The 23,208-nt window shown below is 44.0% G+C and overlaps 2 protein-coding genes across 2 annotated transcripts; one reads left to right on the top strand and one right to left on the bottom strand.

The window, feature by feature from the left end:
* The first annotated feature begins 1,894 nt into the window (after window positions 1-1,894).
* Window positions 1,895-10,543, top strand: adamtsl7 (ADAMTS-like 7). Its single transcript, XM_010751881.3, has 12 exons — window positions 1,895-2,118; window positions 2,934-3,063; window positions 3,184-3,359; window positions 3,488-3,596; window positions 4,605-4,793; window positions 5,659-5,788; window positions 6,488-6,713; window positions 6,905-7,078; window positions 7,198-7,371; window positions 7,461-7,640; window positions 8,489-8,633; window positions 8,732-10,543. Exons 1-12 carry the CDS (start codon window positions 1,981-1,983, stop codon window positions 8,884-8,886), a joined length of 1,926 nt encoding a protein of 641 aa, XP_010750183.2. The 5' UTR covers window positions 1,895-1,980; the 3' UTR covers window positions 8,887-10,543.
* Window positions 10,544-11,464: 921 nt separating this feature from the next.
* ptpn9b (protein tyrosine phosphatase non-receptor type 9b) lies at window positions 11,465-22,233 on the bottom strand (the record flags this gene model as incomplete). Its single annotated transcript, XM_027282522.1, has 13 exons — window positions 11,465-14,358; window positions 14,570-14,777; window positions 14,869-15,019; window positions 15,127-15,205; window positions 15,324-15,393; window positions 15,834-15,930; window positions 16,079-16,974; window positions 17,082-17,192; window positions 17,317-17,422; window positions 17,594-17,718; window positions 17,928-18,017; window positions 18,624-18,767; window positions 22,081-22,233. Coding segments are annotated over 13 exons (2,454 nt in total), but the record flags the coding sequence as incomplete, so codon positions are not given.
* Between the last annotated feature and the right edge of the window lie 975 nt (window positions 22,234-23,208).

The following is a 23,208-nucleotide window of genomic DNA, read 5'->3' as shown; positions in this document are numbered from 1 at the left end:
GTATGCGCTCACGAGGCACATGTTGGCCTGTGTACTGCGTGCATGTAGAGCCGTGCATTGCTTCGACATGTCACTCTTTGAGCGTATCTGTGTGTTAAGGAGCTGCTGTGCCGCTTCCAGCCGCTCACAGTGTGTGTGCGTAATCAGACATGGCAGCTATTAAGCTGTCACAGTGGAAAACAGACGTTGTAGTCCTAACAGCGCCTGTCTTGGACAGAATTCCCAGTATTCCCTGACAGACTTTTGGAGGCTCCCTGAATGTCTGTGTCATAGCTCAGTGACTACCGGGTATTCACTGCAGGGGACCGGCGTCTTAAATCTGGCTGTGTGCCAGAGAAAGGAGGAAAATAAATAAATAAAAGCACGTATGTTTGGTGTGTTTAGGTGCAGGGTTATGCTGTAATAATAGTTTGTCTTGCAGGGCGTTAATGCCTTTGTGTGTGTCGGGGTCAAAGGGCACCGTGCCAAACAGACAGGCAGACAGAAGCATAAAGGCGTTAAGACAGAATCAATGATACACTTGGCGTCATCTCTCTCCTTACTGCTTCCAGAGGCTTCACGTAGCTTTGCGGGGATCACAGTCTGCTTTGTCTCCCTTGATTCACCGTGTATTTCGGACATTGCATCATAGCGATAGTTTATCCAAACATATGTGACTCGTATATCTTTGTTGGGTCCACACATAAACACATGCACCTACACAAGCACACACATCTAATCATGAAAAATCGGAGGCTCTTGAGAGAAGTTGTGAAACTCCCAGCCCTGGCAATTTCACACCCATGTTGTGAACAGCTGCGGTGTCGATCAGCTGGCAATCTAAGGGAGTAAATCTTGTAGAGATCTGAGATGTTGTGTTGTGTCTGCCTGCCGCTCCGTACACGCACAAAACATGCAGGGGGAAAAAGCACGTCGTCTCTGCTGCATCTCTTTGGATTTCTAGAGAAGTTACAGTTGACATTTAAAGCAGTTTCTGATATTTACAGTTCTCATCTCTCCTCGCCCCCCTGAATAAAACAGTGGAAAGTTAAAGAGCCAGGGGAAGCTACATTACATTGTGTGTTTAAAAGGGCTAAAACAGTCCTCTGCCCAGAGCTCCAACATTGAGCCAGGGGAATATATTGCACCCATATGTGTTTGAACTTCTCCACTATACTATAATCTCTCCACATGAAGACTTTTGGAGTGTGGCACTGTGGGGGTTTTTGATTCCTGGCAAGTGGATTTACAGTCATTTCTGAATTGATCTGAACGTTCTCCAACATGGTACACGGTGGTAAACTGAGTCACGTCCTTTTAGGTGTGAATCACTAATGATGAAGGGATACCGAAGCCCGACAGCACAGCTCTGTTTTACATGTGCTGTGTGTGTGTGTGAGAGAGAAAGTGATAAGCTGCGAAAAGATTTAACATATTTTTTCTATTAACCCCCAAATCCTCATTCTTACTGTGGTATTTTTAATTTGAGATGTTTCATCTTTCATTCTTTCCATCATCAGTGAAATGAGAAAGAAAAAAGAAAAAGGGGAATAACTCAGAACGCGAAAGAAAAATAAAGTGAAAACAAGAAGTGGGTGGAGAAGAAGCCAGGGCTAGATCAAGAGTGATGTGTGTCCAAAGCCTCACAGGCTTGCATGAAGATTCACGGGGAGAGATATTGGTTTTGGATAAAGTTTAGGATACACAACAGGAGTCTGTCCTCATGCCACAAGCGCCGCACATCGTGAGCTGTCACAACATTCATACTGAGGTGCAAAATGGGTGAAACAGCTTTTTTCAAAATGTGCCTTTACACTTTCCCCGAGCGTTTCTCCTCACATCCCTCCAGAAACTTTGTCTTTTTTTTTTTTTTCCCTCCCACCCCTCAAGCCAACCCCACCTCACAAACACAACACTCCCCCCATTAAACATGTGTGTGTGTGTGTGTGTGTGTTTGTGTATGTGTGTGTGTGAGTGTGTCCTCCTCCCTTCAGTCTCTCCATGGCTGGATTGTGGCAGCAGCTCAGCTCCCTGCGGCAGGGTCGAGCTCTGGCTCTCCTTCACTTCATTTGTCTTCTCTACCTACCCTCAGGTGCTCTTCCCTGGGATAAGAAAGCGAGCCCACCCCCTTCTCCGGAGGTAAGACATCCACATGGTCGTGAAAAAAGGCGTGAATGTCATTCATATAGAGCTACATGCATGTTTTAAGATGTGACTTAATCATTTATGCACACATTTTAAGTTGTTTTAGTGATTTATTTGCATAAACGTACTGATGAATGAACCTATATCTTGTAATTTATGAAAGAGATCATCACTGTTACTAATATATTTAGCTTATTGGAATTCTAAGTTCTTATGCTCAGTACGACTGAATGCCAAAATCAGGCAGTGAGGATTGACTGCATGACAGACCACTGGCTTGTTTTATCAAGCTAACTAATGACTAACAGATCAAGCTGTAAAGCATCAAAAAAAAAAAAAAGGGGGGGAGAACCAAAGGGGCCCATTAAAACAGAGACAAATATGAAAAGAACAAAAGAGGTAAATTCCAAACTTGCAAAATAAAGAGATCTGTGCAGAAGGAGGAGAGGAGAGGAAGACCAGAAAGGTTCCCCAACTCAAACCAACTGTTGGAGTGAACCGAGTGAGCTGTGGGATTTCCAGCGAGAAAGAGAAAGAGAGAGAGAGAGAGTTGGAGAGTTGGAGAGCAGGATGGACGAGCGAAAATGAGAGAAAAAGAGCAGCAACGTGATCCAGCGGAATTTATGATTATACTGTTGAAACACACGCTTGCGAGGGTGAAACCATGGCATAAGAGGAGCACACACACACACGCAGCAGAGAGAGTGTGTGTGTGTGTGTGTGTGTGCAGATGTAACACGCGTTTGTACCTGTGACCTGTTTTGGGTGCCTAAAAAGTTGTATGTGTGTGTGTGTGTGTGTGTTGGCAGGGATTTCAGGTGGTGAAGGGGAATTTCTCTCGGATTTTCCTCCGTGTTGGCTACCATAAGATCGCAGAGATTCCTGCGGGAGCACGTAACATCAGCATACAGGAGACAGTGAAGAGCCGAAACTACCTGGGTACACACACACACACACACACACACACACACACATATACATATATATATATATAACAGGAGAAATATTTTCAGAGTGATAAACACTAAAGTGATGCATCAACATGAGGTTTTCCTCCAGCTCTGCAGACCAAAAGTGGCATCTCCATCATCAATGGCAACTGGGTGATTGACAGGCCGGGCATCATCACTGCTGTGGGAACACAGCTGACGTACCAACGACCCAATGAAATCCGCTCACGCAACGGAGAGTCCATCACAGCGCCTGGGCCGCTGACTGAGGACCTGCATGTTTATGTGAGATTCAAACCAGCACACACACACACACACACACTGTACACGATCTGTACTGCTTGTACTGCAATATTACATGTCACTAAATACTATATACGCCTCATTTTTCTCTCTCTCTTTGTTTTCCACAGCTGATCTACCAACAACCAGGCCCCAGTGTACACTATGAATACAGTATGCCTTTACAAAACACACACCCCACCTCTGAGCCACACACACCTTCTGATATCCTGCCGCTGGGTGAGTGCACACACTAAAAAGGCATAAACACACACACACACACTTAAGATCATATTTGAGTGCGTCCTAAATGCCTACAGTGCCATTTTCTCATACTTAATATTCAGATTTGCCCTCAGGGAGCATAACACATAACAGATGCCTCTGTTTGTGTTTGCATGTGTGTCTTCAGTTTAGATTTCACTGCAGCGTCATGGCGACGCCAATATGTATCGCTTTCACTCAAACTGTCCTTTTGAAATTTTTTTATTAGGATTTCAATATCATGATGATACAGCAAGACTTTGTGCTGGCAAAGAGCTTTCTTACCGCACACTGAGAGGATAATCGGTCACTTGGGCTGGATTTGATTTCATCGCCGAATGTTTGACCTTCATTAATGAGATTTTAATCTTTATTTTGCGTCTGTTGATGCTGTTAAAGTGATTTATCTACCAGAGATGCTGTGAAATATTTAAAAACAACAAGTATTCTTACAGGCGCTGCTCATCCACACAGGTGTAAATCATTACTGTAGCTCAGGTTGGTCTGAAATCACTCCCTACAGTATTTACTGTATAGTGCACGACATTTACTGCCTGTCATTTTATTAATTTTAGTAATTTGTCGTCAAATGCCATCAGACATTTCTACAATGGAATGAAAGAACAACTTCAGTCCTCACTGCAATGTGCCACATTTGATAGACATGAAAATTATACACCTGTTGGCGAAGACGCCAAATGACAACGATTCGTATGTGTCCAAAATCTAACTTTACTGTTTACTGGGGGATGGAAATGAATGAACAAGGGAGAAGTTTTGGAGACAGCCCACATACTAAGAATAATACAACTTTAATTTGTCCCACCCAAATAAAAAAGCAAGCAAGCGAGGTGTCAATCTAAAGCCAAAAGCCAGTGTGTGTGTGTTTACCATGGATGCACACTAACATTCTCATATTTCTTTCTTCTTCTACCTGTCTGTCCAATCTGGGCTCCACCCTACAACCTCCCTCCTTTCTTGTAGTTCAGACAGTACGCCCGACCGACCCAGGTGAGGAGGTCAACCCAGGTGATGCCACCAAGAATGACATCATCAAAGTGGAACTGCACCCTAACCGTGTTCCCTCCGACCCAAGCGTGAACTCGAACCCGCATCCCACCTACACGTGGACGAAGAGCGGGCACACGGCGTGCAGCACGACCTGTGGCACTGGTATGATTCAAAGAAACGTGGATGCTTTCAAAATCTTTATTTTACCACATTTATTCATGTAGTACTTCTTTATTTTTGGGCAAATAAAGATCTTGGGCATTAATTTAGTATACAGGCACCCTAATTTTAAAGGTCCGGTGCGTACGATTTAGGGGGCTTTAATTACAGTAGAGTATGGCTGAAATAGATTATAAGTAAGTTATCATTAGTGAACAATCACCTAAAAAAATAAGACATTAGAACGAGCCCTTCATATCCACAGAAAGATTGCCTCCTACAGGGTTCGCCATGTTGCACTGTGATGATGAAGTACAGACAAACTAAAGATAAGGCCTTTGTGTTTTGGGTAAGTTTTGCAGCAACCATAGCTTCTCCTCGATGACAGTGTAAAGCATGGACAGAGCATGAGTGACGTCACCTGTAGGTTTCCAAAGCATGGACAGAGCATGAGTGACGTCACCTGTAGGTTTCCCCGAAAGCAGCGTTTTGCAGCAGAGAACACGAGGCGACTGTCACGGCGGTCCTGCTTCTTCCACCTCTCAGGCTAATCTAAATATCGTGGAAAGACCGAACCTTTAAATGTTGACGATAAAACACAAAGCCTGCGACACCGCAGCTATGAAACACATATAAATAATAATAAGATGTTACAAAATGAGTGATGACACACACATATGTAAGTGATCGCTGTTAACTACTAACAGTAGCTGTCACACGCCCAAATGGCTGAGATCACTGGCAAAATACATGCGCCTCGTACATCATTACACTGGATGAAAAGAACAAGTCAACTCACTGTCTTAGTCTTTTTTCTGTGTGTGTGTGTGTGTGTGTGTGTGTGTGTGTGTGTGTGTGCACTTGCTAGGTAGTCGTCAGGTACTCTGGGAGTGTGTTGAGAATGACTCCCAGGCGAGTGTTGCTGCTGACCTCTGCGACCCTGACCTTGAACCAACTAACCGGGAAGAGGAATGCAACATCCAGCCATGTCCGGCATAGTGAGCAACACACACACACACACACACACACACACCTGACGTCACATAGATTAGTCATGACACATACACAGGATGAGACACACACACAGGGTGCTGTGACTCTCATGGTGAAACCTTCATCACTCACACATTCCAGCCACAAGTCAGTTACAGTCAATCACGGTGACTCACTTTGGTGTGGCTTTTGGTTTTTCATGTCTTGGCGGCAAATACCAACGAGATCTCACCCTCGGCCAAGATGTAGCGGGGTGTGAGTGCATTGACTCAAAGTGTGGTTGTGGCTCTGTGAGAAATTTCACCCGCAGCGTCAGTGATCCATGACAGCTGTCAGTCCGAAATATATATGTTTCTATTGGGGATCGCCTGCAGCCGCAGAGGATGGCCAAAATGAAATTTCAGTTCGAACAGAACGAGGAGAAACATTTGAACTTGTGCAGCACAAATTGCCTTATTTTGCTTTTCTCCTTTGTGATCTCCTTTTGGAACGAGAGCACAGGCTTTATAATGCCCCTCGTAGACCGGGGTCAACTGACCGCATACAATAATTGTGGTCAAAATAAAAACATGGAGCTGGGACAAACTCTGCCTGAGGAAGGTCATTGCTAAATATGTAACCACATCTTTTGTGATGTACTCTGAGCTGCTCTTTATTTTTTTCCTTCCAACCCGTTCTCTGTCCTTTTGTGATTGGCCCGACAGCTGGGACGTGGGGGAGTGGTCAGAGTGCAGCAGGAGGTGCGGACCCGGCAATCAACACCGCCAGGTCATCTGCCGCCAGGTCACTCGCGCTCACGCCGTCAATGGGACGGAGACTGCGGTCACCGTGGGACCGGAGATGTGTGGGCTGTCTGATAGGCCGGTGACCAAGTCCACATGTCAGCTGAAGATTTGCAGCCAGTGGGAGATCCGGTCTGAGTGGAGCCCGGTGAGAACACACACCTAATAAACATCCTCTTGTCACAGTGATGGAGGAAGTCTGCAGATTTTTTGACTAAAGCAGAGGGAGTACAAGTCTTGTACTTCCAAATTATACTGAAGTGGAGTGTTTTAGCCCAAAAACAACACATACCTTTCCGTCTTCCCACCCTTCTCTCCCACTTTCCTGTCTCCCTCAAGTGTTCAGTGCCGTGTGGGGTGGGCCAGCGCAGCAGGGAGGTGGTGTGTCTGAGCAACCAGGGTGACGTGGAGGACGATGGGGAGTGTAACATGAACCTAAAGCCAGAAACATTACAGAACTGTGACATGGGAGCCTGTGCACGCAGCTGGTTCTCCTCCCTCTGGAGCCAACGGGTAACACAGAAGTGTGTGTGTGCATGTGTGTGTGGAAAGATAAAATAAAGGAAGGATCAAAATCTTGCAGTGGGACTGATTAAGAGTGTGTGTGTGTGTGTGTGTGTGGTGTTCATCAGTGCTCTGCAGAGTGTGGTCAAGGCAATCGAACCCGGACGACAGTGTGTCTGATAAATCATGCCACTGATCTACCATTGGACAGCTGCGACGGGGAACGCCCACCGGAAGCGACATCTTGTGATTCAGGCCCCTGCCAGGACCGTCTGGAGTGGTACGCCGGACCCTGGGGTCAGGTAATTTACCTGCACACACACACACACACACACACACGCTATGAAAACATCACCTCATTGACGTTTTTCCACCCTCTGTGTGCGTGAAGTGTTCTGCAGAGTGCGGGAATGGCACGCAGACCCGGAGTTTGGTTTGTATTTTCAACAACAACGGGCTCATGGAGGTTGTGGACGAGTTCAAATGTTCCAGTCTCCCTCAGCCAATCACAGCTCAGCCCTGCAGACTGAGGCCATGTGGCGTCCAGTGGTACGTCACGGATTGGAGCGCGGTAAGTGTCCCGAAGTCTGACCTCCTACCTATCTAATATCATAAAACATAACAATCCCATGAGGAGAACATGCAAGCTTCGTTGTACTTCTAAGAGTTATTATGCTAGCGTGTCATCCATCAGTGTGTGTTGGCTCTGGCCACCGCCACCTTGGCAGTACTGACTCCAGCTAATCCAAAAATGCTGTTAATCCTGCATAATATAATTTGAACGGGTGAGTTGTATATAAATTCACCCTCAGTACAGTTGTCATGAACGGGGAAATCAGCTACAGAGACCAAAACTGTTTTTTGTACCAGGCTGTAAACATGTTTATTTCTGCTGTGAAGTTGGACATTTGAACATGGGGACTTATGGAGACTGACTCATTTGTGGGGACAGCCTCAAGTGGACGTTTGAGAAACTGCAGTTTTTGGCACTTTGCAATCACGGAGGTTGCCTCTTGATCCAGAGCTTTTGTTCGTCTGATCATAATATATTAAATCATCTGTATTTACATGTCTGTCCTGGTCTTAACTGTTTCATAGGGACTATTTCTTTGTTAGAAAGTAGTTTTAGTGAAACCTGTGCTCAGAAATGTATCAAAAGTAACCAGGACATCATTTCTAGAAAGGAATTTTTCTCGATTGTATTAATTAGAGGTGGATATCTCCAATTTCCAGCACATGAAACCAAAACTATTTGCATGGATAGCACTATAGATATGTGAGAAAACATGTGTTTTTAAATAAATTGTTTTAATTGATCATTTCACGATGACTGCCTTGTTCTGGCATCTAAGTGTGGTGTCCCCGTTCAGTCCTCAGTCTACATTATATAAAGTCTGCACCCTGTTTCTGTCACCTCAGTGTTCACGTTCCTGCAACGGTGGCTACCGTGTTCGTGAGGTGCGATGTCTTGCTGACAACATTGCCCCCAGTGACCGCTGCGACCCGAGCTCGACCCCAGAGAGCCAAGAAGAATGCAACAAACAGCCATGTTTAGCTGAGATAAGTAAGTCTGCCGGTCTGTCGGATGTAGTGAAGAAGGACTGAGTCGAGTTAAACTTGCTTTGCTTCTCCAATTTTTCCTTTTTTTCTTTTCCTCCACAGATCCGTCATGCGGCGACCAGTATCATAACTGCATGGTGGTGGTTCAAGCCCGACTCTGCATCTACCCTTACTACAGAAGCGTCTGCTGCGCCTCCTGCTCCCGCGCCCACAAAACATACCCCAACTCACTTCAGAAGAACCACATCCGCAGGTGATGCTGCTTCACGCATCGCTTCAGGTCACAACAGTTCAGTCTGAATAATAATAACAACAATAATAATGATAAGAAACAGCACTGTGAACATAATCTATCTGCAGCAGATTAACCGAATCAGCTGCTTCCTTTTATTCTGTTTTCACTATGTAAAGGTGTAGAGTTCTGACCCTCCTCACACTTTTGATCCTCACTACTACTTGTATATTTATTCTGAATAAAGGGTGTATAACTTCTGGTACTCTAGCTGTAGCTTGTGTTATTCCAGATGCCTGTAGCAGACACATCAATGTTGTAACGTGTGCTGAAGTCTCCTGGTCGACTCTGTAGAGGAATCATGAAGAATCAAAGTGTCCTTTGAGTCGCAGTGTTGATTGCGACACCGAATCAGATGATTTCTCCTTCCCATTTTCCTCCGGCAAACATCGGGTGTTGATTGTACTTGCTGATCTCACTGTGAATCAAGTCCAGTCTGCGTTTCAGTTCAACTCTGTGGACCACAGCACAGAGCTCACACAGGCTAATTGGATGCTACCCAGTGGAAATTGGTAGTGAGTTGCAATAAACTTCACGAGTACATCCATCAGCAGTATTAATAAGAAACCAAGTGTATGTTTCCACAGACTCTTTGTCACGCTTCGAACTGTGTTTTAGAGCTGATCAGTCTGTTTTTATACCAACTTCCCAGGACTGAAAACTAGAACATGTCGATCTGATGGAGGAACTTCTTTTTCATAGCAGATAGTATCTGTTCGCCTCAATAAAATCACTGTTATATACTCATCAGTGGAGTGTGGAGAAAATGGTAAGCTGAAGTCGAGAGCTGAAGACTGGGCAGCTTTCAGATGTGAAAATATCCAGCAATGCTGGAAGTAAACATGAATCGGTAATATTTGAATGTTATTAACACCTTAACTCTTCAGGAGGACACACAGCTGGGTTCAGATTCAGGTTCAGCAGAGTCTCTGATGGATCCTGACGCATTTTTTTGAAGTTTAGATATTATTATATTTAGCAAAACTCTCCCTGATGTAAACATTTATATATAAAATTTAAATGTTTGGCTCTGACACTCACCTTTTGAGCTTTGGTCCGGCTTTCATGTTCTTCACACTGAGTGTTCTTCTTTTTCTCACCTGGATTCATGTCATGTCAAACTCACGTCCACATCAGCTCACACACACTTTTCATCTGCAGAGGAAACACAAATGATTCATCTGCACATCAACTCAAATCATCCTTCATGCGTCAGCTCCTCTGTGTGGGGTGGAGGGAGACGACTCTCGGGTATTTGAATTTGGGCTGCAGTTACTCAGTCTTCTTATTAGTTTTCCATTTTTTGGACTATATGATGTTATTGTAATCCGGCTCAGTACTGCACGTATGTTTGTTTATTTCTGTCAAAGTGAAATAAAGTGCAGCTTAAAGGAGAATTCCTCTTTATGAACGAGGATGATGATGGTGCCCTCTGGTGGTCAGAGGATAAACAGCATTAAGTCTGTTTCAGTAAAATCCAAAACCTAAACTATGTTGTAACTTTGCACACTGACAGCTGACGTGCAAAGAGGTCGAGACGGTTTTCCAGAGGCAGCACAGCAGCAGCTCCAAGACATTTTTTTGTGAATGAACGTTTCCTGTCACGTCTCTTACACCAACTCGGTATTTGTCATGCCTGACATAATAGTATGTTTATTTAGATAGAGGTTCCCTCGACATAGGCAGTATATAGATCAGTGGTTCTTAACCTGGGTTCGATCGAACCCTAGGGGTTCGGTGAGTCGGTCTCAGGGGTTCGTGGAGCCTCCGCCCTGGAATTTTTTATACCATTTGTTACAACATATCTTTGTGAGCAATTGTTTTTGGAGGATGCTGGACATAAAAACTAAGAAAAGGAACAGACTTTGCTGTGAAAATGACATGAGACTGGCACTTGCCAAGGTGAAGCCACGCATATCTGAACTGGTCTCTCAAAGGCAACAGCAGAAGTCACACTGAGGTAAGTTGTTGTGAGTTCATGCACTGTGTTGGTTTTGTTATTTGAACAAGGTGATGTTAATGCACGGTTCATTTTGTGCACCAGTAAAAAAAAATCATATTTTATTTTTTACTAAAGAAGGGTTCGGTGAATGAGCATATGAAACTGGTGGGGTTCGGTACCTCCAACAAGGTTAAGAACCACTGACATAAATGATGGAGTCCTTTAGGAAATACAATCTATTGGGTGTACATGTGATTTCCTTTAATACGTACCATATACCTCTGTGTATACCCAAAATGATTTGCAGTGCTGTGTATGAAAAGGGCGGACTAGTAGCTAGAGAGGTGCCGCACGTGCATGTCTATAAGCTCTTTATGTGTGTGTGGAGTTGTATTTCAGGTAAAAGTCATGCAAAAACTTAATTTTCCCCTCGAGGGATCAATAAAGGATTTATTCTGTTTCTAAGACGGTGAGTCAGTTGTTTATCAGGCTTGAGTCTTGTCACAAGCTCTATGGGAGCTCTGTGGGTTGCGTGGTTTTCGCGGTACATCGCTCGGCGGTCCAAGTCAAGAAGAAATCACGTTGGCTTTGTACTCATTCGAGATAGTAATACCATTGCTTTAATGGGACAGCCGGGCTGACAGCATGTAAAAGGCCATAATTCAATCACGAGAACTTAAAGCACAGAAAGAAACATTAAATGAACACCAATGACAAATGCACGTCGCATTCTCTGTTTCTCATAAAACAAAATTAAAAAGTAGCATGGGGACCAAGACTCTCTCACACACACACACACAAACACACACACACTCGCACACTCTCCCATTTTGTAGCTATACATAATCTTTAGTAATGTTCCCGAGGAGTCTTTCGGTGTCCGTGGATGCAAGACTTGAAGGACTGGAAGGGTCCATGCTAAGGAGGCTGTTGAAGATGTGATATAGGGAAAAACAAAACAAAAATCTTTAGGGGTGAGCCTGGGCCTTTGGTACTGAGGGATGCAGGGTCCACATTCACCAACAATATCCACGTCTGTCTCGACTAAATTGCTCGGACACCATTACCCCAAAAAACATTCAAGGCTCGCTTTCCATGCTGATCAATCGTAACCCATTCTTAATATATATATATATTTTTTTTACTCAGACACCAAGCTGGGGTTTGTGAACAGAAATGGCAGCCACACGTCTTATTTTTTTTTTCTGTCTTGATATTTTTTTTTTTGCTTTATCCTTGGCATCGGGTACCGGACAGTAAGACGTTAATAGTTACTGAAGAGTTTTAACAATAAGCTCTCTTTAAAAACATAATCGTTAGCTCCCCCCCGCGACCCTCCCCTGTTGTCCTACAGTCGAACAATCACCATTTATACAAGTCAGTTCTGAAAATACAATGGCCACCAAAAAATTTCATTGTGAACAACAAAAAATATATTTTCACTCCCCCCCATCTGATTTGTTCAGCTTATCAAATGCAAATAACTGGTTTTTGTTTTTTTTTTGTCCTTTTTCTTTGTAGCATCGTACCAACATTCACTGATTTCAATATTGTAGAAGTTTTACAAAGACATAAATATAGTAAGGATACAATACAGTAAAAAATACAAAATAAAGTCGATATATTTTTTTTTTTCTTCCTTAAATGATAATTTACCAGAGGCAAACCCAGAAACGGATCTTTGACACTAGGCAAAAAACACTAGAATTACCCCCTGAGGTCAAATGATAAAAGAATAGCCGTGTCTCAAACCAGAGCTTCGTCCCAGATAACTCACTACTCGCGTGTTATTCAGAAGTAGTGCACTACGGTGCAGGACTATAGGCAAAATGTGGGTGTCCTGCGTGGCACATAGTCGACGTGCACTACTCGAGTGCACTAGTTTGGGTGTTATTACTACACTAGCGAGACGTTAAGCTAAGGAAAAAACTTTGAAGGCACAATTATCCGAGGCGGAGCGTGCCTCGAGAATCAAAACACAAACGGTTATGGTATCGAGGGAGAGAGGACGAAAAGGGGGGGGGGGACCCAAAAGTTTTACAGTTTCAGGTATGGTTTAGGTCTGAGAACAATGAGGCAGTGAATCAAGTTAAGGCCAAATTACTTAAAGATCGTCCCCATCAGAACGCTCCGACAGTAAAGATGATGTTAGACCTGACAAATCACGTGGATCTGCAATACGATATCAGTTTTAATACCACAACCCCCTTTTTTTCTATATTTTGTCATAGCCTGGCTCGCTACATAGATATTTCTTCTCAAGGTTAAGTCAATTATATTAAAACAAGGCTGCTTCTTTTTTTTTCTTCTTTCTTTTTTTTTTTGCTCTTCTTTCAGAGATTGTTATTATGCACAATAATGTATAAATGTATGTTACAAGAATATACACGGGCTTCAGTCTATAATATCTCAGTAAGGAGTACATCCAAGCATTCAGGGTGAGGACTTTGGCTTTGAAAAGTTAGTCTACATATGCACAAATATGAAACACACGTAGAAAATGCACCAAAAAAAAAAAAAAAAAAAAAGGACATGGAAAATAAAGAAAAAACAGAAATGGACTAAACGGCTCACACTGATCTACTGTCACGTAACGACCATTTTCTCACGCAGAACCATTTCCTCTTCAAAAAAAAACAAACAAACGAAACAAAACAAAACAAAAGAAGTTTCAAGTTTCACTTTTTCGTACCCTTCACAGCTTCGTCTGCGCTCACAGACTTGTTCGGGGTTGAAACGGAACGAGAATACAAAAAAAGAAAAAGGAGAATAATTAAAAAAAAAAAAAAAGAAAGACTGGGGGGGTTTGGAGGGCTTTGAGGGGTAAAGTTCAAGTTTGTCATTCCTCATGTGCAAGTCAATATAAAAATGCTACAACTCGTACAACTCTCTTGTCAACAAGACAGGTTCAGGGCAGGCCAAGTCCCCCCCCCTGTAGTTTGCTAAATAAAAAGGGGGCTCGGAAATTGGCAGGACAGCTTGCTCGATCGGTGACGCACAGTCTCCACTCCCTGTATTTTTTTTTATTTATTTATTTTTAATATCTCCAGCTCTTCGCCTCCTTCTGTCTGTCCATTCACGTGAGGGGAAGAGCAACTGTGGGAGTCTTCACATCAAGAGCCAAAACAAGATCTCCATCCTCCTCCGCCTCTTCTCTCTTACGGCAGAAGAGTCACTCCTCACTCTTTTTTTCGTTCCTATGACTTCGGCTTAGGTCGGCTATCCCATTCGTTGTTTTTTTTTTTTATTTCTATCCCTTCCGCTTTGTCTCTCACTCGCTGTCCGTCTCGAGGTCTGAGTCGGACCACTGCACCGGGCTCAGTTTCCCGTTGCGCTGGGCATACTCGATGACTGCCGTGTAGCAGAAGTAGTACTGGTCCCAGGTCTGGATGCTGAAAGCTCTCTGCGTGCGCATCCGCCGCACCGTCTGACGGACATCTACCGTGCCGATGTCCTCCAGCCGGGACAGGCAGATGTCCAGTGTACAGAATGTGCCTGGTTGGGAAGCGATGGGGAAAACAAAAGATGGAGATGTTACGCAAAAACACACACATGCCTAGTCACAGGAAAGACTAAAACTGTAGGACCAGCTGGTACTGAACATTTTCAAATGATACCCAGCCCCTATGATTGAGGAACAAACACAAGAGATATATCTAATAACGTGGTCCTTAAATGTGAATCTCATACTGATGTATGCGTTTACCTGTGCGGCCAATCCCAGCACTGCAGTGCACGACCACAGGAGGGCCCCCCGGCGGCCCCGTCCAACTGGAGCCCAGGCTCTGGACCGCAGCCTCCCTCCTCTGAAGCACATGTTCACGGAAGTCCAACATGGCCGATGCACTTTTGGGCACTCCAAAGTCTGGCCAGCTGACATAGAGGTAGTGGCACACCTCCCGTCTCTCTCCGGACTGTTAGGAAAGGTTCGTAGAAAAAGTGTGAAAGAGATTGAAGAGATTCCAGCGATCAGTATCTATTATCACATCAGGTCAGGAGACTTACCTGTGTGTTGTAAAGTTCAAGATGGGAGAGTTTGAAGTCCTGAAACACCTGAATGTGTGTGTTCCTGACCAAGAAGTATCCGTGCTGCTCGGTCCTGCCCTCCTCAAGAGGCCAATACTGACCACACTTGACACGGCCGCGTTCCACCACCCTGAGAAACACACATTGTCAGCCCGTTGAGTGTTATATCTTATTACTTGGACTACCACATCTCTAACACACAATTCACAAACGTTAAAGAGGTAAGAGGAGTCTCACCTGGTGGTCATGACGATGATAAGTACCATCTGTTCCCACACCATGCGCCAGAAGTCACCAAACGTTTTTGGCAAAGGACCTGAGTTACACGAAAAGAACGTCAGGCCACGGTGACACCACACTGTGCCGTGCATGCAGCACTATATAAAAAAAAAAGGTCATGAGTGGGAGCACAGCGTGTGACAGCAGCTGCTCACCCTGAGTTGCGATGTAGGCGTTTCCCCTCTTGTACCCATCCATGAAACTGGCGTTAATGTAATCTGACGTCTGCAAAGCACACAGAAGAAGAAGGAGACGACAGGTGAGAGTCACGGCACGGTGTTAGGATCTACGGTCACGATAACACCGTGAATACCACGAGGAAAAAAATCTTTGCGATGTCTTCGTCTGTCTTTATTGACTGAATCTGACGCGTGTTATTGGATAGTGGAATGTTTGACAGTATCAAAGTCGTGTACAGGCTGCAAAAACAAATTTCCTGTAAAGGACAATTAAGTAAGTAAGTAAGTAAGTAAGTAAGTAAGTAAGTAAGTAAGTATGTATGTATGTATGTATGTATGTATGTATCTATCTATATATCTATCTATCTATCTATCTATCATAGAGTCGGTTTATGTGGTTTAAAGAAATAGGAAGTATCTGATAAACACAAGGTGGAACAATATCAACGTGTTGCTGAACTGGAAGTTTGATGAATTAATTATTACCTCGTCCTCGTCGTCACAGAGCTGGCAGAGTCGCACTCGTGACTGATCCAGGCAGAGAACGTCGCTGTACCGGTTCTTGATCTGATTGGACAGTTTTCTGTGAAGGTGGGATGAGAACAACCGTGACGGGTTTGAACAAAGGCCTGATCAGATTTCTGTCTGATACAGAGAGGCTTAAAATGAGGGAAGTGACCCGCAGAGAGACAGAAGTACACAGAGCATGTACGTGTTTTTTTATCTCTTACTTGGAGTAGTCGAAGGTGCCCGCTGGTGGCTCCTTGCGAATCTCCTCGTACTCCTGATAGATCCCCTTCTTCTTCTTCCTCTTCACGTGCTCCACCAGCTCGTGCACTGTCATCCCTCCTTGCTCCGGCATGTGAACGGACGCCTCCACGCAGCGGTCCTCGTCGTCGGGATCCCATGATGAAGACAGGGAAGGGGACTGGGAGGACAGCTGGTGGGGGGGACGAGGCAAAGATTTCTGGGGCAACGGAGGCACACCTTCTTCTTCCTCCTCCTCCTCCTCGTCATCCTCGCCGTCCTCCTCGTCCTCCTCCTTCACGCTGTCGTTCTGAGACCTGTGGCCGGAGTCTGTCGCCCTGCCGTCCACCACGTCCCCATCGCATTTCTGGGAAAGCGGTGTGTCGGGGGGCGTGTCTGACTGGGGAGGGGCTTGCCGGCCGCGACCATTCATGTTAGCGTTGGGGCTCGAGTCCCCGCTCACCGCCGAGCCGTTCCAGTGTTGGTGGTTCCCCTGCGGCCTGTTGGCAGCAGACTGTCCCGGGCCTCGAGTCCTTCCATCCACCACCCCGCAGTGGTTGTGTGGGTTAGCATTGCTATCGTCGTAGCAGTTAGAGTTCGCCACGGCCAGCTCGGAACCTAACTGTGTGTTTATGTGGGCGTGGGACAGTGTAGCGCCTGCGCTTGTGTTGCTGCACTCCAAGCTGTACGAGCGCAGCAGGCTCCCCACACAGTCGTGCGAGTCGTGTTCTTGTGTGTCACCCTGAACAGTGTTTGTGTGCACGTTAACACAAGACTGGATCCAAGCCACGTGGCTGTACTGGGACGTCCCGCCCAGGTGTTCGGGGAGGGAGGAGACTGGGATGTGGCTGGGCAGCTCTTGGGCTTTCACTGTGCACACCTGGTGGATGGAGAAGGAAAGAAAAACACGTTTGAGATGACGAATGACAACAAAAAAACATCCTACTCACGATGATGTAACTCCACAGTGAAAACAGCGACACACACCCTCTCTCTCAGCTTCTCGCGCACAAACAGACGGAGGACCGCGAAAGGTGCTCGAAACCAAATAGGCGATGACACGATGAAGACGCATTTTAGACGAGCTGGAAAGGCTCCCTGGGAAAAACAAACATCAGGAGGACAAAATGATGAGAAGGGTTTTAGATTTCAGAGACACGCAAAAAAAAAAAACTGAAGGTCGGCAGATCAGAGAGCGGCCGAGGATGTTCTTTATATTCACCTTCAGCAAATTGAGGATCTTGACACAGAGCTCGTAGTCAAAGTTGCCGTAGCTGGAGTTGGTCATGTCATAGATAAATATGAGTCCGTCTCTTTGAGTTTGTAAACTGGAGGAGAAATGAACAAGATTTTCAAATTAAAAGCAGCAGAGGAGCGGCGTCACAAGAAACCATGAGAAATACATTTTATTATCTAGGTACATAAAAGTCTCGTGGTGCGAATTTGGCCACAATCGCCAAAAGAAAAAAAGTTGGACGCATAAAGCCTGGGGGCGTCACCTCTCTATGGCTTTGTCCAGCTGATAGATGATGGCCTGCAGCACAGCTTTGTGGGTGGTGACGTCCGGCCGATGGAGACGAGCGGTGAAGAGGGCTAGAGCGGCGCCCTTTGCATCGCGGCCAGGCTGGAAGGAACACGAACAGATTATGAGGTTTGTGAGAACATACACGTGTTTATACGTATTATATACAAGACAAATGCAAGCATACATGTGCAGACTGCCCTGCACGTACATAAACACGCTCTTCTTTAACGACCATCATGAGCATGATGTTCTGTCTATCGTGGGGTGTAATTATAAAAATGATAACCTGCGTTTGCTTCAGCACTCACCAGGACTGTAAATTTGCCACTCAGCAGCTCAGAGCGTAGCGGCTCCTCATCAGGGTTGATGTTGATGATGCCCTCTTTGATTCTTGTGTTCTGCGAAGACGGGAGAGAGAGAAACAGGGAGCCGTGAGCTCGCAACTTAAAACAGCATGTAAACAAACATTTATTTGTTGTCTAGTGTCAGTCTTTCTACCAAAAGACAGGCGACACCTTTGTGTGTTTGCATCGTGCCTTTCTGGTTCATGTCGACGCACCATACTGAGAAATGTCGCACTGGTTTTCATTAGATCTTACGGGCGTCCACCTTCTGAATGTGCCTGCACAGAAACCTCAGTGGACTGACTTTCTCACTGTCGTCATTCAGAACTGAACAGATTCTGACCTGTTGAAGAAACCTTGCTGTCCCATTCCTGTGTACACCACCAAATAAGAAGATATAGATTGCTATGTGTTGTTTTAATTGACTTGTTCTTAGTTTGCACTGTCGCCTGTCTTGTCCAATGGGACCTTTCAATAAAGGTTAAATAAAGAAAATAATAATCCTGAAGAAATGTTTCACAACTCAAATAAAAATTCCAATATTCAGAAAAGGTCAGGTTAGAAAATTTGCAATTGATCCTCAGATCCTTCAGGCCTAATTAAGCCGTGTGATGTCTTGTTGATGTCAGTAAATCTCAGTTTGATCACCGATCGCCGTACCTTGTATGCTTGGAAGAGTTCGATGGCTCTGGAGACGTCAAACTTGCGGGCCATAAGAAACTTTACAGCCGTGGGTTGGGACACAAGGCCAGCACTGTGAGGCTGCTCCCTGCTACGCACCTCACCCAGGAACTCCTCCACAGCCTGGACCAACATGAGAGAGGAGAGATCATGATGTGTCAAAATAAAAACTGTGCAGAAGAAGTGAGGAGACACACGTCAAAAGATTCAGGATTTAGGAAGCAGAGCGACAGAGAAGATAAAGGTGACAACTGACATGACAAGGAGCAGGCACGAGTCTGTCAGCCACTTCAGCTCCGTCATGCCAAAGTCACGATAATGTGCGATACAGATGGGAGCGGCGGGCTGAAGATGCCGTGAATGACAGCAACTCATACGCCAGGAGACAACAGTCGGCTTGTTTTCACCCAAGTGAGCTGCATCTGTCCTCCAAATATGTAACCAGCACAAGGAGAGTCTATGAGCAGGTACAACGGATGAACTTATCAGCTGTATACGAAACTCCAATCTCCTCTCTCTCATGGGACGAAGAAGAAGAATGCACATGTCAAGTGAAAAACTAATCCAAGTATGCGGCGTCCCCTATGAATTGTTTGGCAGATGTGGTAAGCCACGCGGAGCCTGATGCAGCTCGTCTCATGATCGAGTTTGTTAATAGATGACGGGCTAGAAAGAGCAACCCAGGACCTTTTTTATTTTTTAAAAAAAAGGTAGATACTACACATGCGGTTTGTGTTATAACACCACAGGAAGCCCCTGAGACGCACAAACACTGAGCCTGCACAGAAAATCTGTGTTTAGTCACTTATCCAGTCACAAGTTCACTTGAACAAGACTCGAAAGATTTGTGACACGGTCTGAACACACCGAGCCAAGAATGTACTCAAGAGCACGCACACTCTGTCTCACACACACACAAACCAACACCTGGTCCTGGCATTTCAATCAAGACGGGACAAGCAAGAGATCAAATCAGACACAGATAATAGCATCAAACCATACAATTCAATGCCTCCAGCGTGCCGTCACTGACAGTGTGAGTTTATACTATAATGTGTGATTAAACGTTTTCTGGATTTGGCTGTTACATTTAGTTGGAGTTCAGTATCGACATGATGGTTTCTTCCACCTTTTTTCCCTGTTAAAGGTTTTTTGTGGGCAAGTTTTTCCTCACTCGAACCGAGGGTCTAAGGACAGAGGGTGTCACTCCCTGTACAGATTGTAAAGCCCTCAGAGGCAAATGTGACTTTGTGACTTTGGGCTATACAAATAAAATCTAAAATCTGATTTGACATGCAGACTGTGGAGGAGCTGGGGATCGAACCACCGATCATATGTACAGGACATACAGAGCATCGAACTACCTCTTATCCCAAACAGCATAGACATGAAGTATAAAATATAAGTAAAAGATAAGTATGATATTATGGCACAGTTTAAACAGAGTTATTAGTAGAAATATAAGTATGGTAATATGGCAGTATGGACAGGATTTACAGTTATTTGTATACATGAAATATGTAAACAGACTGACTGCAAATTGGTGTGCAAGTATATTTTTTGAGTCTGTACCAAATCCAAAAAACAAACAACAAAAGGCAACAAGTTGCTGATTTCGACTTAAAACTAGAATAAATGCAAACGTCCTCAAAGCGAAGTTGCTGTTACTGGATCTGGGGGGAAGTGGAGAGAAACATCAGGTGCTTCATCCCTGCTGCTGTCAGACTGTACAACACCTGATCATGTTGTAGTCTCCTGTTCATGTCTCATTTTATCTCATTTATACCTTTGCAGTTATTATTTGTATCATGGCCACTTAGTTTTGTAATATTTCTTACACTATGGTCACTTTACATTACAATACTCTTTTTATATATCATGCCACTTTCATCCTCAGTACTTGTCTGTTTGAAGGTTGGTTGTTTTTCATGTTTATTGTAGGTTATAGATATTTCTCTCTGTTGTTTCTAATTCTGTAGTGTGTGCTACACTTTCCTCTGCTGCTGTAACAAGTAAACTTCCCTGTGGTGGGGTGAATAAAGTATAATCTAATCTAATTTCGATAGATAATAATTTATCTATCGAAATTACGACAAAACTATTGTTTGACATGGAAGAAATACATATTATTAACCAACTTAATGTTAATTAAGTTTTAAAATAATTAGCTGTAATATTTCTCACACTGTGGTCACTTTACATTACAATACTCTTTTTATATATCATGCCACTTTTATCCTCAGTACTTGTCTGTTTGAAGGTTGATTATTTTTCATGTTTATTGTAGGTTACAGATATTTCTGTCTGTTTTTTCTAATTCTGTAGTGTGTGTACATTTCCCCGTGGTGGGGTGAATAAAGTAAATCTAATCTAATATAAAGCCCTTCGAGACAATTGTACTTTGTGACTTTGGGCTATATACAAATAAAATCTAATTTGACTGTGGAGGAGCTGGGGATCGAACCGCCGATCATCTGATCAGTGCTCTTACCAAATTAAAAAACAACAACAACAAGTCGCTGATTTCGACTTAAAACTAGAATAAATGCAAAGTCCTGAAAGCGAAGCTGCTGTTACTGGATCTTGAGGGGGAAGTGGAGAGAAACACATCGAGGCTGTAGCCAGCTTAATAATCATTTACTTCTCGTGAACGCCCGATGACAATAAACAAATGAAGCTGTCATCAGAATATAGAAAATAGCTGCGTGACATCTGATGTTGCTATGAACGTCAGGCCACACCCACCCACCCCTTTTTACTAGAAAGTGATGGCAACAACAATGCTAGGAACCGGAGGATCACTTCTGTGAATCCTGCACCGTAAATCTGACACACACACACACACACACACACACACACACACACACACACACACACACACACACCCGGTGTGTCTCTACCGTGTCACGGTACTAACCCAACACCAACATCACCCAAAGCCACCGTTTTTTGTTGTTGTTGTTTTTTATAAACGTCTGATTTTTTTTTAACTTTCGAGGGAATTCCTCAACAATAGCCGTTAGTAGCCGTTAGCATTAGCATCAGGTTTACATGTGGCAGCTGGACGGGCTAACGGTGCCCGGTTGAACAAACACACCGGGAGTCCGCGTGTAGGAGGCAAACGGAGGCGTCGCCGGTTATCACAAGCGACGTGAACGTATCTTGGGTGGCTCCCTGTGGTTGAAAGGCAGCGAGTATTCAAAGCGCACAGCCGGTTAACGTGAGCTACTACTACCGCCATCATGCTAACACACATGCTAACTGTCAGTCACACCGGACTCGGTGCGAAAGAGCCGCACCGCGTCGTTACCGGGAACGATCACCGGGATAAAACACATGGAAAAAACCCCGCCCGTTCAAGAGGAAACAGAAGGTGACGCTTGTGCCCGCTGAACGCAGCGAGCGGCCGAGGAATGAGCCCGTAAGAGACGCTTACCAGTGCTCCTGAGCTGTCAGGGCTTCCGCCATCTTGAAGCCTCCGCAACGTCGCAGCGGGCGCGCGCGCCCACACCGAGCCGCGCGCGCCCTCACCGCCCCGAGAGCAGAGCGCGAGCGCCCCGCCCACACAGGCACGAGACGGTTCATCGATTTAAACCGGATTTATCTTTAATATGTTACTGTTTACAGCTCATATGTGTGTGTGTGTGAACTCATTAATATGTTTAATGAATAATCAAAACATGTGATAAATATATGCTAATCAGTATCATAATAACAGTAGACCGTTTAAAAACTGTATTTATCAACGTACTTTACTACTGACAGTTCATAATAAACAGTATTTGTCTGCATTTTCAAAGTTCACATGTGTGTATTCAATAGTTTTAAAAAAAAAATATTACTATATTACTATATGACTGTAATAAACTCAATTTATCATTACATTTGATGTTTTTATTTAAAAAATCGTTTTTATTTCTACAGTCACTCTATATTTTTTATATAGTTTTCTATTTGTATAGCTGTTTAGCACTGGTTCACTTCTTAACACAGTTATATATTTATTTTCTATGCAAATGTTTGATTCCTCTGCGTATTTTTAATTCCTCTTCACATATACTTAAATTCTATGCAAATGTTTTATTCCTCTGCACATATTTAAATTTAGATCTATCTCAGGTCAATTTTAACATATGGCTTCATCAATTTAAACCGGATTTACAGCTCATGTGTGTGTGTGTGAACTCATTAATATGTTTAATACTGACAGTAATAAACTCAGACAGATCAAAACATGTGATAAATATATGCTAATTAGTATCATAATAACAGTAGACCGTTTAAAATATATGCTAATTAGTATCATAATAACAGTAGACCGTTTAAAAAAACTGTATTTATCAACGTACTTTACCTCTGACAGTTCATAATAAACTGTATTTGTCTGCATATTCACACTTCACATGTGTGTATTCAATAGTTTTTTTTGTTTTTTTTAACTATTGACTGTAATAAACTCAATTTGTCATCACAGCATTTTCATTTCTACAGTCACTCTCTATTTTTTATATAGTTTTCTATTTGTATAGATGTTTAGCACGGGTTCAGTTCTTAACACAGTTAT

The sequence above is a fragment of the Larimichthys crocea genome, chromosome X (genome assembly GCF_000972845.2).
Source record: "Larimichthys crocea isolate SSNF chromosome X, L_crocea_2.0, whole genome shotgun sequence".
Classification (NCBI taxonomy): Eukaryota; Metazoa; Chordata; class Actinopteri; family Sciaenidae; genus Larimichthys; species Larimichthys crocea.
Note: the sequence above shows the minus strand (reverse complement) of the source record. Positions and strands in the feature narration are given on the sequence as shown.